At 47.1% G+C, this 23362-nt stretch overlaps 1 protein-coding gene and 1 long non-coding RNA gene across 2 annotated transcripts in view; both read right to left on the bottom strand.

Moving 5' to 3' along the window:
- The window catches only part of GART (phosphoribosylglycinamide formyltransferase, phosphoribosylglycinamide synthetase, phosphoribosylaminoimidazole synthetase), a 30360-nt gene extending 13738 nt beyond the window's left edge, over nucleotides 1-16622 (bottom strand). The window contains exons 1-11 of the mRNA XM_038126761.1: nucleotides 16466-16622; nucleotides 13702-13850; nucleotides 8712-8807; nucleotides 7947-8121; nucleotides 7198-7309; nucleotides 5951-6019; nucleotides 5048-5173; nucleotides 4429-4516; nucleotides 3976-4061; nucleotides 3244-3412; nucleotides 2520-2751 (exon numbers count right to left, since the gene is read on the bottom strand). Coding sequence (XP_037982689.1) covers nucleotides 2520-2751; nucleotides 3244-3412; nucleotides 3976-4061; nucleotides 4429-4516; nucleotides 5048-5173; nucleotides 5951-6019; nucleotides 7198-7309; nucleotides 7947-8121; nucleotides 8712-8807; nucleotides 13702-13846 — 1298 coding nt within the window. The 5' untranslated portion in view covers nucleotides 13847-13850; nucleotides 16466-16622. The remainder of the gene's footprint in view (nucleotides 1-2519; nucleotides 2752-3243; nucleotides 3413-3975; nucleotides 4062-4428; nucleotides 4517-5047; nucleotides 5174-5950; nucleotides 6020-7197; nucleotides 7310-7946; nucleotides 8122-8711; nucleotides 8808-13701; nucleotides 13851-16465) is intronic.
- A 406-nt stretch (nucleotides 16623-17028) lies between these two features.
- On the bottom strand, nucleotides 17029-22508 carry LOC119696881. The gene is made up of 5 exons (XR_005255683.1): nucleotides 22091-22508; nucleotides 19651-19735; nucleotides 18335-18391; nucleotides 18077-18147; nucleotides 17029-17294 (listed from the first exon to the last, which is right to left on the bottom strand). It is a non-coding gene; the product is annotated as an uncharacterized LOC119696881 (long non-coding RNA).
- Between the last annotated feature and the right edge of the window lie 854 nt (nucleotides 22509-23362).

Below are 23362 nucleotides of genomic sequence, written 5' to 3'. Positions count from 1 at the left end.
AAGGTGGGGCTCAGCAATCTAGATGTCTGTAAGCTCTGGGTGGGGTTTATGTAAGATCAACACCCTGGTGTCACCTGTGTGTCCCCACAGCTCCCCGGGGACACGAAGCACCAGCTCATATTTACAGAAGGACCTTTCCATTTTGGGGACAGGGACTTTAATGACTTTTCACTCCAGCAAACACAGCTCGTGCCAGTTGAGCAGTTGTTATTCCCAGGCTGTCACTGGCATGAACCAGGTGCATCCCTATTTTAGATCCATCCCTGTTTTCTCTCTCCTATGGATGGGATTCAGCCTGAAGTTTAAGTTCTGAGGGTGTTGATTAACAAGGACAAATACAACAAAACAACTGAAACCCATTTAAAATTGACTCAGCTGAACAAAAAAATTCAGTTAATCCACAAAACCCATCTCAGGAACCAGGTCAAGAATTCAGCAAACACTGAAAAAGTCAGAGACAGACACAAATGCCTACAACTGCACTAAATGGAGTAAATATTTTTGTACTCTGCCTATTCAATCTTATTTTAAGATGCGGGAGGCTTTTTTTAGGATCAAAGGTATTTCTGTTGTGAAGATCATTGCTGGAATATCTGGAATTGGTAAGACTTCAAGTGCCAGGAGAAGTGTTGCCAGGAAAATCCAAAGGTGTCTGCACTCACAGCATGCCCCTGCCCAAAACCTGGCAAGAAGACAAGAATTACCACAGGCAGCTGTTCAGGCTGTGAACAAGACTCAAGGAAATATTGGCCTGCAACAACCAGAGATCAAAGTCAGCCCCTTTCATCTGAATATGATGAATGTCCACCAGATATGCACCATGTTTTTAGGGGTATTTCAAATTTGTTGTTTTTTTTTTTTTTTTAAATTTTTTGCTATCTGCTTTGATCTTTTAAATGAATCTCTAATTCTTTAAATTTTCTGGAATACTTTTCATGAAGCATTCCTGCTATTTTCCTGAGGTGGAATGCCTCAGGACTGAATCCTGCCAGGCTGCCAAGAGGAGGTGAGTCCTGAGCCAGAGCCATGCCCCTTCCTTCACTGAGTCCCAAGGGGACTTTGGGGCTCGGAGCAGCCTGGAGAGTGGAAGGTGCAGAGAACAGGATGAGCTTTAAAGTCCTTTCCAACCCAGCCCAGCCTGGGGTTCTGGGGCTGCAGCATCCCTGTCCTGCCCCTTCAGGAGCAGAAGGTGGAGCAGGCTCCAGGGCAGCGCCCCCGGCAGTGGCTGCAGAGAGCCCCCAGGAGCCTCCCTGTGCAGGCAGGGATCCTCCAGGCAGGAATTCCAGGCAGGAGCCCTGCTGGCTGTGGCTCAGGAACTCAGCGCAGGAGGGAACTGCTCCAAGAGCCTCCTCTTGCCTCCCTGACCTGGTTTGTTTTTCTGCTACAAATCCCAATTCCACCTTTTCGCATCGATTGGTCAACAGATGCAGAGCACTTGAGAGAGAAAGAAGACTAAATACCAACACCCTTGTTCTTTTAGGAAGTTTATTGATGATAATTTTACAAAATACTAATCAGGATACACTGCCAGCAGCAACAGAACTGTCACTGGTGTGCTTCCCAGCCTACAAAATAACCCCTTGGGAAAACACATGTTGGGAGCTCACTGGGGCAGAGCAGTTTCTTATTAGGTAAAAATGAGTTTAAAACCTACAAGAAGCTTTCAGGAACATTAAAGAGACAACAGGACTCCCTGTTATTAAAAAAACCCAAACAAACCTACACCCACATGATCTCCAGTCTTACAGTAAATACTGAGCCAGTTAAAGGAATGAGAACGGAAAGAAGGGATGAGTCCTACCCTGGTGTTAGGCAGCTGTGCCAGTAAAATGTAACTCCCAACAAGGTAGGGGGGGTCAAGGTGATTTTAACCATTTCTAAAAGCTAAAAAACCAATAAGCCAGCTTGAACTTTGTTAATGTATAAAATCACAGAATGTCCTGAGCTGGAAGGAACACACAGGAATCATGCAGTCCAAGCCCTAGCCCTGCACAGACACCCCAAAAATCCCACCCTGGGCATCCCTGGCAATGCTGACCCAATGCTCCTGGAGCTCTGGCAGGCTGGGGCTGGGACCACATTTCATGGTATCGAATATCAGACTTCTGGACAAGACAAAGCCAGAGCAAAAGCTGTGATCCAAAACAAAGCCAGAGCAAATCTGTGATCCAAAACAAAGCCAGAGCAAAAGCTGTGATCCAAAACAAAGCCAGAGCAAATCTGTGATCAAAGTTCAAGAAGCAGAAGCTGACCTTCCCTAAACCAGGCCTAGCAACTACAGCAACACAGATCATTCCTGTCTGCTTGTCACTGTAGTTGAACTCAGATTTAGGAGAGTAAGAACATGAGGCATTTATATTCCTGCCTTGGCTGGTCTTGCTGAGGTTGAGTACAAAGATGAGGTTAAAACTTGTCCAGAGTTACACAGAATATCACCAGCAGTTATTAATATCAACCAGGGATGTGCTTAGATCCTTTTCACCCCCGTTACTGCCCTTTCAGGGATTTGGAATATCTACCTGGATTGCCTGAGGAAGGCTATGGCCCGGTAGCCAATGTCCCTCCTGTAGATGGCCCCCTGGAAGTGGATGGCAGCCACTCCCAGGTTGGCCTCCTGCAGCGCCGTGGGCAGGTCCTCCTTGATGGCCGTGACTGTGAGCACTCTGCCCCCACTGGTCACCACCCTGCCATCCTTCAGGGCTGTGCCTGCGTGGAACACCTCCAGGCCCAGCTGCTTGGCCTTAGCAAGCCCTGTGGGTGTGGTGAAAAACATCAGCTGTTGGTTAGAATGTTCTCAGTGAGAGATGGAGCGCTTTGTGTCTGAAAGCCACAGGGTGATCCTGCTGGGAAATGGGAATAAATCTGCAAAAAAATCCCTCTGGAGGAGAGACAAGTCTAGCTGTGTGCTCAGGGATGTGGGAAGAGGTGTTTAGCTGGCACACATCTGATTCCAGCTGGGGTTTTATGCCTCAGTGACATAAACATCAGCATCAACGTGACCCAAGAGCCCTGATCACCACCTGACTGCAGCAGGCATTAAATATCAATGCTGTGCCAATATCAAATAACAACAGCGTGGAGAGCTGAAAACACACCAAAATAAACTGGCACGTGTGAAAATTCAGCTGCTCTTGCTGACCCAGAAGCAGGGTTTCTATGAATCTCAGTTCAGTGATTCACCTTCATGCAGCAGGAGAGCACAGGGGGGAATGAGCCTCCTGCAGCCCCTCCTGCTCTATTTACCTGTTATTTCCAAGCCCTTGGGATAAGTCCCTGGATAGCCTTGACTAGCCATGACCACAGTCACAGCTGCACTGTCCTCTTTCCAGGCTGGCATGGAGCTGGCCAGCCTCCTGTTGATCACTGCCTGCATCACCTCGTACAGGTCACTCCTGAGCAGGGGCAGGATCACCTGCAGGAACACACAGCAGCAAATCAAAGGAGGTCACGTCTTCCCTGGCCTTGAAAAGACACCAATGCAGCCGTAAAAGCAGCATTAAATATGCCCACATAGTGTACTTTCACACATCAGACATGCAGTGGATAATCTGAGAGCCCTTAAAAACACTCATCCTTGCAGAGAATTTCTGCGGGTAAAAGAATTGGGACTTTTGGAAAGGAAAGGGTGAGGACAAAGAACCTCATTTGTTCTGAAGAATAGGAATTAAGAGTTTTGTTCCACTTGTCAACGGGGACCAAGGAAAAATCCAGAATCCATTCCAGAAAAGACAGGGAAGTGCTGAGCTCTTCTCAAGCTGACCTTTGCAAAGCCCAGACTTGAGTCCAGCCTACTGAAATCCTCTCTGGAATGGAACCATTTCCTAACAGACCCTCTGCCTTGAGCAAACAACCCAAATATTTTAAATCTTGGTGATCTAAAATTCTGATTATTCACCCCAAATCTGGTTAACAATAGTGGTAGATAGTCACAGATTTTACTGCTCCCATAATGCCAAACTGTACAAAATAACTCACCTGACACTCTGGGTCACCAAATCTGCAGTTAAATTCCAGAACTTTAGGCCCATCTTTGGTGAGCATTAATCCAGCATAAAGCACACCTGGAACAAAAAATGATCCATGAAGATCTCTCAGGAACTCACTTGTTTTGAATCTGTTGATAACGGGGTTTAAAAGGCTGCCACCTGTGCTCAGTGAATTGGAGAAATGGTAACAATAAATCAGGCAGAAATAGCTGTCACAAATTTACAGCTTATTTTGGAACATTTTCCTTTGTGCTCCTCCTCTCTTGAGGAATTATCCCCTGTTCATGACCTCTGTTGATTTCCGTGGACTCTGAATCAAGGCACTGGTATCAAACCCAGTTCCTAATAAATCACCTCCAGAGTGAGTCAGGCTACAAAGAGGAAAAAGCAAAATAAAAGGTTGTTCTCCTTCTGATCAAAACTCCCAAAGTTTTGTACGTACCCAAATAGGGGACACCTTCTTTCCTCATGCCATCAACAGTCTTCTGAAGAACAGTCTCTCTGATCTTCTGCAGCAAATCTTTAGAAATCTGATAAAAAAGGATTGGAAACCAGTGTTTGTAAAAAGGGAGGCCTTGGCTTTGTGTTTTTAAGAGCCAAGCAGAACTCTTGGATGGTCTCTTGCTCACTCCAATGGAAAGCTAAGGATGTTTTTATATTTCTGCCAACAGAAGTTCCCTATCAAACAAACCCCAAACTACCTTAAGCCACAGCCAAAATTCACCATGAGCTTTGTTTGGCACAATGCAAAACTGTGGCTTTAGGCCCTTGGTTCTGATGAGCAGCACTTCGTAACACTTAAATCCCAATCAAATCCTAGGTCGCAGAAATAGCACTGCCTCCTTTGCAATTCCAAGTAATTCAGTGGAGACACCCTCCTCTTTAGAGAAGTTTGTGGAGCTGGGGATTGACGTGGCCGTGTCTGCTTTGGGCAGCAATTTCCATCCAGCACAGCCCATTCCCTCTCCTGGAAATAAACATTCCCAGAGGCTCCCGGTGACAGCTGCAGTGCAACATCCCCTCACCAGCCCCTTTTCCCTTCCTCATCAAGCCTTCCTCACCTGAGGAGCTGGGGAATAAGCTCCCATCCCTCCTGTGTTGGGGCCCTCATCTCCGTCCCTCAGCCTCTTGTGGTCCTGGGCCGGGGGCATGGGGGCAATGGTGACACCATCACTGAAGCACAGGCACTGAAACAAGGACAAGAGTTAAAGTTCCTGGGGATGGATGAAATTAAAGAGCAATTAGAGGTGATTTTCAGTGCGACAAAGGGATATTTAAGAGGATAAACTAAATAAAATAAATGATGGGGTTCAAAGCATTTGCCTTTTCCTCAGGAAGCAGGGACTCTTTTTGTGACCTTCCTTCAGAAATCAATAAAACCTAGAAAAATTACACCATCAGCAGTTGCACTGAAGAAAAACACTCAAAAGGTTTAAAAAAAATTTAAAATACTGAATGATGGAAATGACTTTTTCCTTTCCTCTCCCAGCCCCTGCCCCAGAAGGAATGAATTACATCACTTTCAAGACTTCCTTTTCCTTGTAAGTTATTTATATCCTTGTATATTATTTTTATTTTTATATATATATTTATTTGTCCTCAGTATCTTCAGAATAACAAGGCTGTTGGCATCTTCTGGAACTGGATGATGTTGTGCACTCAAAATGGGTAATGTTGGACTAAGGCAGCAGTACTCAAAACCATTTTACAATGCATTCTATGTAAATTTTACACATGTACATTTTACAATTATATGTATTATATGTATTTTATAATTATAAAACCAGCAAGGATCCAAAACAAGCCACACAGCTGTCTCTAACCAATACCATTTTATTATTTATATGCAGGGAATGGTTTTAATTTAACTGATAACATCCTCCACTCTGTAGGTGAAGGCACTTAGTGAATGCCAAATAATTTAGAAGAGGTAGAACCAAAGTGTTACAGTGAGATGCACTTACAGAAATTTCTTCTCCTTCAAGAAGCTCCTCAACAACAACAGTTTCCCCAGCTGTGCCAAAACTCTTATCCTACAGAGAAAAAAAATCTCTTTAGTTCTGTTTCAGTTTTAAACTACTGAAAATGCAACAAGAAATAGGTATTTTTAATACAGCCAAAAATGCAGCACAGGTTTGAGATGATGAATCCATTTCTCCCCCCCAGGGATGTCAGCAGTGGTGAAATCCCTACTCCTCCTCTCTATTTTTAAATAAATGCAGGGTTTATTACTGAGCATTTACAAATGGCAGAGGGTATTTGTGATTACTGAGCAATTCCTCATGCTCTGCCTTCTGAATTTCACCCCAACAGCAGTGACAGCCCAGTCTCCAGTCTGCACTTTCACTGGCTAAAAAAGGGCAATTTTACACAACACCTGGGAAGGGAGCAGGATTCTCACATCCCAGTGCAATGTTTGAACACTGACTGCATACTCTGGATAATTAAGAAATTAGGAACAACCAGCCCACAGGAACAATTAGGAACAAATTAGGAACAATTGCCCAGGTGATTTTGGGGGGCTCTAGAAATCTCTGACTCAGGTTTTTTGTAGAAGACATTGGGCCCTGTTCAGACACTAATTGTGCAATGACCCCCAAAATGTGACTGCAGCACCCATGCTCTGACTCCTGAAGCACGAGTGTGTCACAGAATGTGTCCCATGGATCAGCAGAGCTCCGTGGAATTTCAGGGTGACACCAGCTGAGGGCCTGACCTGGGAGCCTCAGCTCTGTGCTCCTCACTGGGCAGATAAAATTACTTCATTTGGCCTCACTTCAAATCTGGATGCTCCAAATGCATTTGTGGAATATCCTTCCTCAGCGTGAACTTCACTTGAAATAATCCCAGCAGAATTTGACTACACATTGAGGTGCTGTGCTTGGTCCTAACGGTGCTTGTAAAATCCACCTCAAGCACTGAGGAGCTCACTGTGGGACCTGATGGATTGCAGGAGTCTCATACAGTGGAAAAAAAGGAATTGCTTATAGAAATAAGTGAAATAAGGGTGGGTTTTCATGAAGAATGGTTTTATTTTAGCCTACAGGAACTGCACCTCAAGCCATAAATACATCAGAGTTTCACAGCTGGCCAAATTAAAGGGTAAAAGGTTTGATGTCTTACAGCCACGCTCCTGTGACATGAAATCAGGAATATCTGTGATGCTCTGAGGTGGTGAAGAGCTGATCTGGTGTGAGATATTCCTCCTCACCTGCATGATTTCAGTGACAGCTTTGCAGGCCTCCTCCTTGGTCGAAGCCACGATGACTCCTTTGCCAGCTGCCAGGCCACTGGCTTTGACAACCAAAGCAGGGAAGGTGGCACTGCCAAGGCACAGGACAGACATTCAACATCAACAGTCCTTGCAAGGACTTTTGGAACATTTCAAGAGTTGAAAAATCAAAGTGCTTCTCAGTTTTCATGGCAACCTTACTGAGTAACACACAAATCACACCAGGCTCCTCTCGTTATGCTCTGCCTGAGAAAGGTTCCTGCTTCTTTTCCCCACCAGGGAATTCCCTGACTGTTCATTACTGATTTCCATTTGGGAATTTACTCTTGTATCATCTGGGGTCACCTGGCTTGCACTGTGATGAGCAGATCATCAGTTGCTGAGTAATTCTCCAGGGTTTTTTTTTTGGTGGAGAAAAGGGATAAGAAGCCAGCACAGATGGCTCTGGGCTGCTCCCTGCCTTTCCCCAGCAGGCAGACTGACAAAAAAAATAACAGCTTGTCCTACATTCTCCTGTGAACTGAACACTGAGCTAGCATTCCATTTTAGAGCAGGAGGAACCATTTTCCTCAGACTTGCTGCAGTTTCAGAGAGTCACGGTAGGTGATCCTTTGAAACCTTTGCAGATGTTCTGTCCCAAAGGCACGGATACCTGAGCAACCACTGGTTTGGTTTGGATACCCAGCACACTGTCAGTAAGAATATGTCTAAAATGGCCAGAACTGTACCTGTTGATGAAGGCACATGCTGCTTTGGGGTCAGTGAAGGATTTCCACCTGGCAGTGGGGATCTCGTGACGATCCAGAAAGGCTTTGGTAAAGCTCTTACTGGACTCCAGCTGAGCTGCCTTTTTTGTGGGGCCAAAACACGGGATCCCAGCTGCTGTCAAGTCATCCACAATTCCTAAACACAAAACATGTCATAAATCTCCAGGTGATTTATAGGAGCCAGACAAGGCTAGGCCAGCCAAGCTGCACTGATTCCTTGGAGCAGGAGTGCCAGGAATAGGAGTAATCTTTTTCTGCAATGCCTGCTTTCCTCACTGGAACCAGGAGCAGTAACCCCGCACCACTGCAGACCCTCAGGATGCACTGGCTTTGGGAAGGGATGACAATCCCCCCTTGGTTTATAACACCTTTGAGCTAAAAGTCAGCATGAGTCTTTGGTGAAGATGCCAAAAGGTTTAAGCAGAAAAACTATCAGCATGTTTATAATTAGTTTGTTGTTTGTTTTTTTTTTTACCAAGACTCAAATTATAGTTATTTTAAAACATGAAAACTCCATAGGAAAACCAAAACTGGCTTCCTTGCTCACACACTACCCTTCAGAAATTCCTTTTCACCTTGGCACAACTCTGGATTTCAGGGAAAGTGCTCCCAGAGGATTTGTTTCCATTCAGACTGGAGACACTACTGAGTGATGCACTAAGTGGACAAAGATTTACTTTTTTTCCTAAATGCTGAAGACTGTGATTTCCAGCCTGTGTCTCTTACCAGCAGCAAGAGGAACCTCGGGACCAACCACCACCAGCCTGATGTCCTGGTCCCTGCAGAACTGGGCAACAGCAGCGTGGTCACTGACTGGAACAGCTGTTGGAGACACAAAACAGGGAAAAATCCCATCCATGGGTGCTCCTCAGCACTGAATTACCACAGAGCACTCAGCAGCCTCCCCTTCTGGGCTGCCAGGCACTGGGAACCTGGAGAAGAGAGGCCCACACTGACAGAGACTCACCCAAAGCACAGCCCCAAACCCCAGGCAAAGGCTCTGGTTGGACATCCACTGTCAGAATCATAAATCACAGAACCATGGAATGTCCTGAGCTGGGAGACACCCCCAGGGATCCCCCAGTGCCACCCCTGCCCTGCCCAGAGCCCAGCAAGCCCAGCCTGGGCACCCCTGGCAGCGCTGGCCAAAGGCTCCTGGAGCTCTGGCAGCCTCGGGGCCGTGCCCATTGCCTGGGCAGCCTGGGCAGTGCCAGCAGCCTCTGGGGAAGAGCCTTGCCCTGCTCTGCAGCCTGCCCTGCCCTGGCCCAGCCCCAGGCGCTCCCCGGTGCTGTCCCTGTCGCAGAGCAGAGCTCGGAGCTGTCCCTGCGCTGCCCCTCGGGAGGAGCTGCAGCCCCGGGCAGCTCTGACCTCAGGCTGCTGCAGGCTGAGCTGGCCCAGGCACCTCGGGGGCCCCTCCAGGCCCTTGCCCACCTCCACAGCCCTGTCAACCCACCTTGCTCTTGAGAGTGAGGAAAAAAGGCTCTGGGATCCCCTGGGCTGCCAGACAGCAAAGTGGTGTGACCCCTAGGAACAGCCTGTTTGCCAGCACAAGCAGCATTGCAAAGAATCCAAGAAAACAAAAAAACTCTAAAGGGAAAAAAATACCATTTCTTTCCAGCGAGTCTCCTCCCTGAGGAGGAGCACCATGGAGCTTTATAGAGGTAAGACCAGGCTGGATGGGGCTTAGGGCAGCCTGGGACAGTGGAAGGTGTCCCTGCCATGGCAAGGGTGGCACTGGATGGGCTTTAAGGTCCCTTCCAGCACAAACCATCCCACAATGCTGTGATTTTATGATCTTGGTGCCAGGAGGGTGTTGGGGATGAAACAAACAGCTGGTGGTAGAATTCCAACTCATCTTTTTTTTTTTTTTTTTTTTTTTTTCTGTAGTGCTGTCTAAACATTGCACTAAACTGAGCCCTCTGAAAGCAAGGGGGATCAGAACTTTTTGTTTCACGTGATGTTAACCTTAATTAAGGACACTGTGCTGTCATTACAGCTGAAGATATGTGGGCTTGGGCTGTTACAACCATTATCTTTCCAAAACCAAACATTCAGTGTGATGACACTTGGAATGCCCCAAACTGTGCAAACAAAAGAAACGTCCTGCAGCAAAGACAATAATGTCAACCCCATGATCCAAACGTTACGCAAAAGGCCCTGCAATTGCACTGCTTTTATCATGAACAAACAAAGCCAAGGTCTGCAGGGATGGGAACAGGGATCCAGAGAGGCAGAAAAGAGATGAGCCCAGTGTGGATTGGCTGCTTGTGCAGGGAGGAGATGCACACAGCAGAGCACGGTGCTGGCAAAGGGAGCACGGGATCCCAGGATCACCAGGGCTGGAAGAGCCCTTCAGGACCATGCAGTCCCACCAGCATCACCCCAAGCCCTGTCCCCAAGGCCACATCCAGACTCCTCTGGGACACTTCCAAACCTCCCTGGGCAACTCATTCCAAGGCCTGATCTCTATGGCAGGAAAAAATTGCTTCCAATCTCCAATCTGACCTCCCCTGGTGTAATTTAGGGCCATTTTCTCTTGTCCTTTCCCTTGGGACATGGCAATACACTGGGAGCTGATGGTCTCCTCCAGGCAGTCTCTGGGGTGTGATGAGAGAGGAAGGGGGTGACAGGATTTTGGTCAGTCCCACTGTGCTCCTACTACCCTGGATGAATAAATTCACAGAGCCATTGAACTCCAGGCTTGTTTGGGCTGGGAGGGACCTAAATCCCACCCAGTGGGATTTAAGGGACACCTTCCACTGTCCCAGGCTGCTCCAAGCCCCAATGTCCAGCCTGGCCTTGGGCACTGCCAGGGATCCAGGGGCAGCCCCAGCTGCTCTGGGCACCCTGTGCCAGGGCCTGCCCACCGTGCCAGGGAACAATTCCATCCCATAAAATTTCCTGATTCCACAACAGAATCTACATTTGGCTTATAGATTTGCCCTACTCAGGTGGGGTGGGGGAACACCCAGACAGGACACAAATAAAAATCACCTCCTTGGCACTTCTTCCACAGCCCAATTGTTTTGTTCCACCAACAAAGGCCTTTGCCTCCCGTGTGCAGCTGATGCCAGCTGACTTCTGGCTCACCCAAAAGCACAACACACCTGTGCCAGGGCCTCCTCCCACAGGGAACAGTTCCTAATCCCCAATATCCCGTCCATCCCTGCCCTCTGGCAGTGGGAAGCCATTCCCCCTTGTCCCTCTCCAGGCAGGGAAAGGAGAGAGCCTGGAATTCACCCCAGATTTCTTGCTGCAGGTCTGATCTCGTGGTATGAGCAGCGAGTGTGGCTGGCACAAGATTTACACGATGGAGAAACGGCCTAACAACAAACAGGAAGGAACAAATTGTGTTGTTTATCCATGATTTTAACTTTCCTCCCAAATATCCTTTTTGTCAGGTTGTTGACTGAAAGGGGACAGCAGCTGAACATTCCTTTGGAACCAGACAGGAGGACCCTGGCCCAAGGATTTCAAGGGTGGAGCTTAAATTTCAGAGCACAAGTTACACTGAGAGGTGAAATGTGACAGAAGGAGGTGTCAGGATGGTGAATCCATTCACAGACACACCTATTCATTCAGCAAGCCATTGTCCACCAAAACTGCCCTGATAATCCACCTAAATTAAATATAAGCCTGTATTTAGGCACCAAACTAAATCCCACTTTATTGCTGGAAACAATTACCAGCTTAGATCAACCACAAAAAAATTTTTTTTTTTTTTACTTGAATACAAAGTTTGAAAGATTTGAGGTTATTTGTAATTTTCAGCTCACTTCTTCATGTTTCAGTAATCACCAAGACCCAGAGCTGCAGTCCTAATTAAAGGCAATTCCATGAAGGGAGGATTAACTTTCAGAGCCAAATCTTGATTATACCAAAAAAAAAACCCCAGAAACCAGGGAAGCAGTTTCCCAGATATTCCCAGATATCCCAGGTATTGTTGCCCACACAACACAACAGGGCTCATCTGCTTCTGTCAGGCTGTTCCCCATTTTCCACCCTGACTTAAATCAAGGCCCCGGTGACAGCGCTGGAATTCCTGAACAGGTGAGACAAATTCTTTCCTTAAAAACCCACATAAATCAAACTCTTCATAAATTCTAGGTTCTTCCTGGGGTGATGAAGATTTCCCTCCCAAAGCACAGGTGAGCCCATGTGCAGAACAAAATCATTTATTCCACATGGAAATTTCACAGACCTGACTCGAGATCAAGCATTTCCCACTACTGGTGCAATGTTTTTTATAGGATGAAAGAGAGAAAAAAACAGGGGGGGTTTAAAAAGGCACACTTGAAAAAAAATCACTTGAATTCCCATTCCAGAGGCCCTGCAGCCTGGCACTGACCCCACTTAGCACAAGGGTAAAGAGGATTTTTTGACTTTCTGATCTTGTCAAGCTCTTTTTTTCCAGGCCTCTCCTCAGAGGCCAAAGAGAGCAAAAACCCGGAGTGAGAAGCTCACTCATGATGCTGTGACTGGACAAAGAAATTCAGGACAAAGTTGTTTCAAAAGCCTGTAATTGAGCATTCTAAGGGAATTCTACTCAATAATTACCTGCTGTACAAGAACCTGGCAGCACTCACAGTTCCACGAGACAACAACACACAGAGCTACTCCCTCACCAGCACAAGGGCACAAAATGGATGTGTCTGATCCACACCCACACGAATGCTGTGTTACCTGAACTCCACACCTTATCACATGTTCTGGAGGGAAAACTGAAGCTTTAGGCAGGTTAAAGCCCCTAAATCAGGATCTGTTGTGTAAAGGACACAGGAATCTCTGTGGTCTGGACTGGTTCCCTGGGCGTCAGCTCCCCAGACCAGGCTTTTTTGAAATGCAGCTCCAAATTTTGGGTGCTCAATTTGCAACATCTGAAGCTTGATTTCTCAAAATTAATAGCGACGAAAAGCCTCAATTACAGCCGGAGCTCCAACCAAGCAGGCAGTACACAGAGAAGTATTGGAAGATAACCTTGATTTCTTAAGGTCACTTAGACAAAGGAATGAATTTGTGTTCACAGTGACAGAGTGTTCTTGTCACAGGCTGTGGGGATCGTGGGGTTTCAGCACACTTCTGGGAGCACATGAGGAAATTCAGGTGGCAACACAGCAACTATCCTGAGCTGGAGTCCCAGAGGAACAGCTCTGGCTGAGTCCTCCACACCTAAACCTAAAGAATGAGACTTCACAGCTGAGATCTTATCAAATTAATTCTACAACTTACACAAGGCTTTGTTCAAATATTTTTAACTGCATCAAAAATCTATTTGACATGCCCAAAACCTCAAAAAATGGTAATACATCATCATCATCCATCATCAGCTTGTTTATGGGTTATGTTGATTTATGGGGTATTATTTTAAAGATGAGTTGGTTAAAGGTAAAAAGTTTATATTATTTATTTTTAAATTATTTTTATTTTTGGGAATAGAGATTTTTGGGGGTATAGGATTCTTTTTTTTTTTGTTTACATTTTAATGGGATTGTAGTTATATACATTAACCAATAAATCTTAAAATTAAAAATAATCTTAAATTAGTGAACCACAACCACTACAGAAAAATTAATATTTCAAACTAAAACCACCACAATCATCATCATCATTATTTCATCATCATCATCATCATCCTTTCACACTACCAGCTGTGTTTTCAGCTCAGCAACACCGTGGTTGAATGAACAAATTTAAAACTGGGTTTTTTTGGTTTTACCTGAATTGGAGATTTTTCCATCGCCAGCCGTCCCTGCATTCCCTGGAGCCACAAACACGTGTTTGATGTGGGGGGACTGGGCCAGCTTCCAGGCCAGGGCGTGCTCCCTGCCGCCGCTGCCGATCACCAGCACCCGCTCAGCCATGGCCCTGCGGGACACCAGGACAAACAGCTGGAATCAGCTGGGCAAAGCAAGAGCTTCAGGGAGCACCAAGAGCTGGAGAACTTCATCAGATACACACTAGACTTCATCAGTGACACTAAAGCTCCAAGGCTGAGCTGACCCAGAGCACGGCAGGAACCCGTCAGGAAAACCATCCTGGGCCTGACTGGAAACTGCTCCCACTTACACAGAGATGTGGGATGGAGGGACAACCCTGCTGAGTGACCAGGCTGGGGTTTGCAGCCTGGAGAATCACAGAAGGGTTTGGGTTGGAAGGGACCTTAAAGCCCAGCCAGTGCCACCCCTGCCACGGCAGGGACACCTTCCACTGTCCCAGGCTGCTCCAGCCCCAGGGTCCAGCCTGGCCTGGGACAGGGATGAGGAGTCCACAGCCCCTCTGAGCAACAATTCCTTGGAGAATCCAAACCTGCAAAGGTCAAAGCCCTGATGCAGCCATGGTATGAACACAGAGTGTTTGGAGCTGGATGGGGCAACTCAAGAGATTTTAGAGGCAATGACTCAAAAGCTCTGGGGAAGGAAAAGGAAAAGGAAAAGGAAAAGGAAAAGGAAAAGGAAAAGGAAAAGGAAAAGGAAAAGGAAAAGGAAAAGGAAAAGGAAAAGGAAAAGGAAAAGGAAAAGGAAAAGGAAAAGGAAAGTCTTTGAGCAATGAGACAAGGAAGTAACTTCCAGCTCTGGCTTTCCTTGGAGAGAACAACCACGAGGCCAACAGCAGGTGGAATTAACAAAGGAGCTCACTGACACAAGGTGGAGTGGGGTACCCACTGCACTCTCCCATTCCAGTGAGGTTTGGAAAAACACATGGGCATTCTGCTGGCCAGTGGGAGCATGGGTGACCACGTCACCACCTGGCTGTGCACAGCCAGCTGACGCACGCGGGGCTCACAGCAAAGGACAGCGTGTTCTCTGAGAGCTCTGGAAGCCTCTGCTCCCTGAGATTCCCTGCTGTGTGTACTCTCCACATATTGACTGATGGAAGAGCTCACTTGCACTGACAAAATCCTCTAGAATTCATAAAACAGTAAAGAAAGGAAGGAAGGAAGGACATGATTTATAAACTAATTATGTATGTCCTTATTTGGAACTAAAATAATAGTTTGGTTTGGGTCGGGAGGGACCTCAAAGCTCATCCCATTCCAACCTGCCTACCATGGACAGCGGCACCTTCCGCTGTGCCAGGCTGCTCCAGCCCCAGTGTCCAGCCTGGCCATGGGCACTGCCAGGGATCCAGGGACACCCTGTGCCAGGGCCTGCCCACCCTGCCAGGGAACAATTCCTCACTGCCAAGATCCCATCCAATCCTACTTTGAAGCCATTCCCTGGCTCCTGTCCCTCCATCCTTGTCCCCAGTCCCCTCTGCAGCTCTCCTGGAGCCCCTTCAGGCCCTGCCAGGGGCTCTGAGCTCTCCCTGCAGCTTCTCCTCCCCAGGTGAGCACCCCCAGCTCTCCCAGCCTGGCTGTAGGGATCAGCTCCCATTCTCCCACTGCTGGGGGAGGAACAGAGCCCAGAGAAGAGCTGAGGACAAAAGGAGTGCCCCTGATGTAATCCCAGCACACACAACACACAAGCAGGGTCACCCTCTTCACACCGCCGGTCACTGACCCGCACGTGGCCAGAGCCCCGGGGGAGCTCAGAGCCCCCCTGAGCAGGAGGGCAAGAGGGGATGACAGCACAAAATGTATCTTAGAAAAGGGGGAAAAACAACACAACACATATCTTAGAAAAGGGGGAAAAACAACCCAACACATATCTTAGAAAAGGGGAAAAAAACCAAAACAGAATCCAGGAAATCTCTAAGGGAAAAGCAAAAATGATCCAAAGCAGATTTTCAGATGAGGCAGGGATGTGCCTTTCCCTCACTTCAGCTGCTACAGCTTGACTTGACTAAAGCTGCCCTGATGAGGGAAAATATCTGCATTAGGCAAAACATCCTGACAGAATAATCAAAATAAATGTGGATAGAAGGATAAAATACAGAAAATTAACACTGAGTTGTTTGCTATCAACTAAACACACCAGAGCTAATATTTAATGGTAGTTCCATGCTGGGGGAGACCAACAGGTTTCTAATCCAGTGTTGGGTCAAATATAGATATTGCAAAGTTACAGACATGTTTTAATTATAAAACTCCATGATTACTTGCAATAAAAAAGCTCAGGTTAGGCTGAAAATTTTCAGTTACGGTACAGATATTTGGGAAACCACATGATCTCAACCCTTTTATATTACAACTCAAGCAAGAAGAAAAGGTAAAAGAATGAGGGATACAACAAAGGGGTGAATTAGATAAATGCAGTAATACAAGAGTAAGGTAGAAGAGCATTGATCACACAGCAGGCAGCTCTCTCCTTGAAATCAAATAAGTATTGCCACTGGCATCCAGAGCCAGTGGCCACTAAATTGTACTTTTTAAGGCAAATTTTATCTATAATAAGTTGAACTATACATGATTTTAAACACAACATGATTTTCTGGAAAAAAAAAGTAAAACTTTTAACTTTTAAAATGTTAAAAAATTTAAATTTAAAAACATTAAAATTTTAAACCAGGATGATTTTAAACCCAAGAGAGCCCCTACTCACTGTGTGCTATGTGTACCAGGCTGAGGAGAGCAGGACTCGGGAGCTCAGAGGCACAAAGAGAGCAAATATTGGCAGACCCTGGTTAAAATGTCCCTGTCCCAACACTCCCGCCCCACTGATGACCAATGGAAGGGACCCCCAGCCATTCCAGCTGGGAGCAGGGGACAGAAGCTTCCCTACAAATACTCTAGGAGAAGGAGGCAAAAGCTTTGCCAGACAGGAGCAGCTCATCCTGTTGTTTTTAACAGAGAAATAAATTCTGTCCCATCCCAGGTATTCTTTTTTTTTTTTATAGTTAAAAACTGTTCATTAACCAGCTTGTGAACATTCTCTTTATATCTAAAAATCAGGATCTGCACTTTTGCAATAAATAAAAATTAGTTTGTGCAATCAGCAGCATAATAAACAAGGGGTATGATGCAAATTATCATGGAATGCTTTGGGTTGGGAGAGATCTTAAATCTCATCCCATCCCACCCCTGCCGTGGCAGGGACACCTTCCCCTGCCCCAGGCTGCTCCAGCTCCAGTGTCCAGCCTGGCCTTGGCACTGCCAGGGATCCAGGGGCAGCCCCAGCTGCTCTGGGCACCCTGTGCCAGGCTCTGCCCACCCTGCCAGGGAACAATTCCTCATTGCCAAGATCCCATCCAGCCCTGCCCTGCTTCACCTTAAGGCCCTTATGAAATTCACACTCCACTAAGCCCACGCTGCTGATCAGCACAGCCTGAGGACCCAGTGACACTGCGGCCACCTCATGGGACTCACCATGATGGCAACTCACTCCTGGAGTCACCTCCTTCTCTTCCCTGAAGTAACACATTCTGGCACTACTGTAAGATGAAAGAATTCATCACTTACAGGACAAAGCTTTCTGTGGGAGCAGTAAACAGAACAAGCCATGTCTTCTATAATCAAATAATATTCGATCATTTTATATCAAAATGTGAGTGAAGATTAGGTTTCACACATTTGTTTTGACGCTCAGTGTTACTTGTGCATCCCACTATGGTATCCTAGCAACTTTTATTTAGGAACATGGCTTGAGAATAACTTGTTTTAGCACTGCCAGTTTAGGAGGCTCAGATGTAGCCATGGCAGCCTCGGTTTTATTGTACCTGACACTCAAAGATTCATGGAGGCCCCTCTGCTGCCCAACAGGACCTCACTTTAAAAATGAAGGCAACGTTCCTTTTTATTTTTGTCACTAATGCAGTAGTCAGAAATTTGTTCTCTAAAGAACTAAAGTCCTTCACAAGGTGGATTTTGACTCTGTGAGGATTATCACACCCCCAGGATCTTTGGAAGCAACGTGTGAAATCCTTAACAGTCATTACCTTCTGCACCCATTGTCTGCTTTGGTAAAGGAAGAGATGCTTCTTTAAAAGATGCTTTAAAATGAAGATAAGGGGCATTTCAGAAGAGGGTCTGTTGTTAGATCCTTATATGAAGTAAGAAGAGGAAAGAAGAAGAAGAAGAAGAAACGAGTTAATCACTGCGTGTGTCCAGGAGGAGAGGAGGCAAGGACAGAGTGGATGGAGACAAGGAGATTCTCAGAGCTTATCCTCGAGGATGCCAGCACAAAGTCAGCAGGCAGGAGCATCAACTCAGAGACCTTGATCCTCACTGCAGGAAGGCAGCTGGGGCTCACCAACAGACCAGGGAACTCTTCCTCACGAGCAGGGCCTGTGGAGCAGAGAAAATCCAGTGAGGGAGGCAAACCCCACAGTCCTGAGAGCCCTCCCCACCCCGATTCCTGCACAGGGCACGGGGAGGCTCCAAACACAGGCAGCAGTGACATGAGGCTGCTCAGGTGCTGTCCCTTCCTCTGTCCCTTCCCAGGGACAGGAGCCACTGACCTTCCCAAACTCACCCTGTGCACACACCTGGGGGTTACACTCAGCTCCTTGTCTGCTTTAGGAACAGGACTCTGTAAGAAAACATAAGCTCCTTAAGCAATTTATTCTCAAGTGTGACGCAAGACACCTAAATATTCAATCTCACCTGGGCAGAGTATTTTAATAAGGCAGTGCCTTATCAGCTCACTTCAAACTACAGGAAAGGTGCAACTACAATCAGATCTCTGCACTCCAGCACAAACAGCAAAGCTCACTCCTTCACACAGTGTGCTTTTTTTTAAATTAAGCTCCAGTGTTGTTGGTTTCCTCTGTGCTCCTCTGTATCTTTGTTTGCCAACACTGGGATTCAGGAAAACTCATGCAGGCATCCAAGTTATTTTAGATCAAAGACATGGTCTTTGCCCAGAGTCTTAATTCAGAGCAAGGTTGGAGAGGGCTTGGAGCAACCTGGTCTAGTGGAGGGCGTCCCTCAACAGAGCAAGGAGCTGGAACTGGATGAGCTCTGAGGTCCCTTCCAAGCCAGACCACCCTGGGAGGCCATGAACTCCTACTCTTCTTAGAGCTGAGTCTTTCCCAAACACTACAGACCCAAGCCCAGTGTCACTGTGAGGGCTCAAATCCACAGCTTCCAGCGCTGGAGAGGAGCTCTCATCCCTTGGCTTTGGACTAAAGGACAAGGTTCATTTTTCCTCTTGCAGTCAGGCAGGAGAAGAAAAACAATTCTCACAGGAGATAGAAAAGGCAAGGCTGTGCAGTTCCCATCCCACTGAGGGCTGTGTGTTTCTAAGCCTAGCAGAAACTGTGCTGTTTATGAGTTTCAGGGGTTTTTTCATAGAGTTGTTATGGGATAAAAAAATCAAAAGAAGGGATTAGAGAAGCCCAAACTTGCAACTTCCTCCTCCCAACTTCAAACTTGAAACTTTCTCCTCTCAACTTCGATTCCCCCCTAGGATCCACCTTGCCATCCTTTCCTCAGCTCCCAAACTCACCCACAGCCAGGCTGCGTGGCCCCAAACCCCCGTGGGCTGAACCCAGCTCTTGTGCCCTCTGAGCCACCCCACGGGTTGAGTCTCTCTGCCCACCCTGAGCGCTCCCAGAGCTCGGCACGCAGCGGGGGAGCTGGAGCCAGCCTTCCCAGGAGATGTGTGCCAGCTGCTGGCCCCCGTTCAGGCTGGGGATGCGCAAGCTGCAGGTTCAGCGACTGCGGGTGCACGGGGGCTGGGGTGCCCTTGCGTGGGCCAGCTCCCCATTGGTTCCACCCCGACCTCTCCCCCTGCAGGCTCTCTGTCCTTCCCTCTCCCTCCTGCCTGTGCCAAGGGAGTGTGGTCACCTGGATCAGGAAAGCAGCGCTGGAGAGCAGACGTCATGATGGGAAGCAGTGCAGCAAAGTGAGCTTGGTGAGCTGAGCTAAGTCCCTGAGGGGTGAAGGATCACAGTCAGGACAAGGGAAGCAGCAGCAGCACAAGGCAGCCAGGGAGGGTGAGGGAGCAAACGTAGCTGCACCCTTGGGTCACTCGGATGGATGGAGGGACCAGGACACACTGCAAGTTTGCATTCCCATTCCCACCTCCTGCCCCAGCCCGTCCCTCTTCCCAGGACAGACACACCAGGGAACCAGGGGCTGCAGAGAGAAGACATCCACCTCTCTCTGCATTGTTTCCCTGCCTGGCTCAGTTTCCAGAGGGAATTCATTGTGTCAAGTGTGCAGGCAGCTCTGAGGCACAACAAAAAACAGCCATGGCAACCAAATCCGCAAAATGGCCAGGGAAGGGAACTGCAGGTTTGGGTTGGGGCAGGATTAGGCTCATCCTGAAGGAAAAAAACACAGCCTTAGAAAACTTTTCACTTACTCAGACTCCAACACATGAAGAGTTGCTTAAGTAGCTTGGAGGCCTCCAGAATCTGGTGGCAATTATGATTTTTAGTTAGAGCTTTGCATCAAATAATCTTTTTTAAGTCATGTGTTTTATTTAGGATAAATTCCTGGCTCTCACCTGGCCATATAGAATCATGAAAGGTTTGGGGTAGAAGGGAACTTAAAGATCATCTCGTTTCACCTCCTGCCATTCCGTGTGGTGCAGAAAACAAAATAAAAGAAAAAAGTCATTATTATATGTGTCTTTCATGGCCCAAGCTGAAGCTCTGCCAGACAGGCCCCTTGTGTCCAGCTATGATCCTCCAAACACCTGGATTTGGTATTTTTCTAGGCAAAACATTCCCTCAAGTTTTGGTGCTAAAAATAAACAGGATCATAAACTTTTACAACCGCCCCCATAGTACTAAATTTGACACCTCAAGCAATGTAGGATGCTGGAAGGGTTCCATGTTTCTCCTCCCTCCATGACGAGGGAGGAGAAAAGCTTTGAAACACACTTTCTGCGTTATCCTTTCAGATATATACCCAAAACAGTGGCACAAGTATTAACTATGCTCATTAATTCCAACAGCTACTGGATAAATTTTTAAAAATGCTTAAAAAGTTGGTAAACCCCCAGCTTTACAAACAGCAGGGAAAGAATTCAAGTGAATCAAAGTCCAAAGACGTTTGAAGTTTAATATTTACTTCAAGTAAATATTTCACCACTTTTGCCGTGAAGGCCAGGCCGTAATGGGATCGCTATGGGGGCTGCGATAGATGGGTAATGCCAGGGTTGGCTCTCACCATTCAAATGTAAGTATCATGTATATATACGTTTGGAGAAGTTTTTTGTATTTATAGTTATGTTTTACCCCCCTTGCGTTGTTATCAGGGGGTGGTCTGGGTTTGGGACATTTGGGAGGGTGGCATTGTTGCTTTGGCAACAGCTGGCCTCCAATCCAGATTTAAGGATATTATCTCCACCACTGGACAGCAAAGAAGAACTCGATTGGCAGAACTTTGGGAGGGGCCATAGGGTTCAAAGCACAGGCGGGAAATAATCCTTTGCTCCCTGCCCCGTAATATTCTCTCTATCCAGCCTTTTGTTGTATTTTGATAAAGTTTTAATAAACCTTTACAATTTTTGAAAGTGAGTAGCATTTCTCACCGGGCCAAGCCGTGATGGGGATTCCGTGATGGGGATTCCATGCCGTGAGTGCCATGCCAGGAGAGGATTTGCCATGAGGGGGATGCCGTGAGAGCCATGCCCTGAGGGTACTGCTGTGGGGGCTCTGCTCTGAGCGCCAAGCCATGAGGGGACTGCCATGAGTGGGATACCATGAGTGGGATACCATGAGGGGGGTGCCGTGAGGGCATTTGCCATGAGGGGGATGCCGTGAGGGCCATGCCCTGAGGGTATTGCTGTGGGGGCTCTGCTGTGAGCACCAAGCCATGAGGGGACTGCCATGAGGGCTAAGCCATGACAGGGATGCTGTGAGGGGGGTGCCGTGAGGGGGGTGCCGTGAGGGCATTTGCCATGAGGGGGATGCCGTGAGGGCCATGCCCTGAGGGTACTGCTGTGGGGGCTCTGCTGTGAGCGCCAAGCCATGACCGAGATGCCATAAGGGGGGGTGCAGTGAGGACCAAGCCGTGAGGGAATTTGCCCTGAAGAGAGGAGATGCCCCGTGAGTGAATTTGCCCTGAAGAGAGGGGATGCCCCGTGAATGTCCCGCCATTTTGCGGCGCGGGCACGGGCGCACACGGCCGCCCCCCGCGTCCCCAGCCCGGCGCGGGCAGCGCGGGTCCACGGGCAGCCGGGACACCGGGACACTGCCGGGAGCAACACCGGCAGCCACACACGCGAGGGAGCCGCGGACCCTTCCAGCGCTTCCAGCGCGGACCGGTAACTCACCTCCGGTGCTCCAGAGGATATTCAAGCCTGGAAGAAGAAATGCTCCGGAACTACCAAGAGAGCACGGCGGGGGCAGGACGAGCGGAAACCCCAGAGCAGGGTTTCGACGGAGTTTCCTTTCGCACTGAAATACCCAAAATCTAGGGCAGGTGGGGAAAGGGAGAGGCGGCTCAAACACCTTAGGGATGTGAAAGTTGTTTTTACTTTATCCATCGCCTCAGAGGCTGAGGGTGGTGGTCTGTGAGGGCTGTGCAAAGGTGGGTTTTGTCTCTACATCCCTTGAAATACCACATCCTTAGTTTGTCCCGCATTTGAACTTTTTTCTTTACGAAACCACACAGTATTGGGCGACGTTTAGTCTAATTTAGCATTACAGTTGTGCTATAATACTGTTAATAAAACAAGATTTGATCCACAGTTTTCCTCCAAGAGCTATAATGTGAGAACATCACTGTTCTAAAATACCTTAGGAAATAAGGTTTAATGTTATTTTTTGCATATTTAAGCACACCCCAGACCAGACTCCTGCTTTGAAAGCGAAGAGTTGCACAAATAAATGCTCTAAGTAGTGTTGATGATTGTAGCAGAATTACTATTACGAATGTAATACTACTATATTACTAATGTTACCAATCACTGGTTGACAAGATGAAAGTAAAATATTTAATTAATCTGAAAACCATTTGACGCTGAAACTGACTACAAGAGTTTAAATAAAGGGAGTTTCCTCACTAAACAGAGATGGAGGGAGTTTTTCTGAAGGGCTGTGAATCCTCATGTGTATGAGAAGGGATTTTTTGTAATTACCACATTTGTTTTGTTTGTAAGGAGTCAGAGGGAAATATGCAGCACCCACTAAAGTCCTTCTCTGGCTTTTTTGGGGCACCTTTCTTCATGTTTTTGACATGCCTGGTTGAGACAAGGCTATTTGCATCAGCTGGTTCTAAATATATCTGAAATTGTTCAACTGAAACATTTTCAGCCTTTATTGTGATATCAAAAATTACAGTGTTCTACCATTAAATCTAACAGGCATTAATGTGAGCACGGCATGAACGGGTAAAAGGACTTCTTAACTGTAACTACTTTATATTTTAAATGGAATAAATCAACTGTGACATAGAAATAAGTAAATTGATTCAAGTCACTGATTAATTTTTTTTTCTCCAAAGTCAATATTAAGGCAGATCAGCAGGACATAGTGAAGGATGATGCTGATTTTAAGGGGTCTTGCAAGTGATTATTAAACAATATTGACAGTGAAAATTTTTA

This window comes from Motacilla alba, chromosome 1 (genome assembly GCF_015832195.1).
Source record: "Motacilla alba alba isolate MOTALB_02 chromosome 1, Motacilla_alba_V1.0_pri, whole genome shotgun sequence".
NCBI classification, from domain to species: domain Eukaryota; kingdom Metazoa; phylum Chordata; class Aves; order Passeriformes; family Motacillidae; genus Motacilla; species Motacilla alba.
The sequence above is the reverse complement of the archived record's forward strand: the minus strand, read 5'-3'. Positions and strand labels throughout refer to the sequence as shown.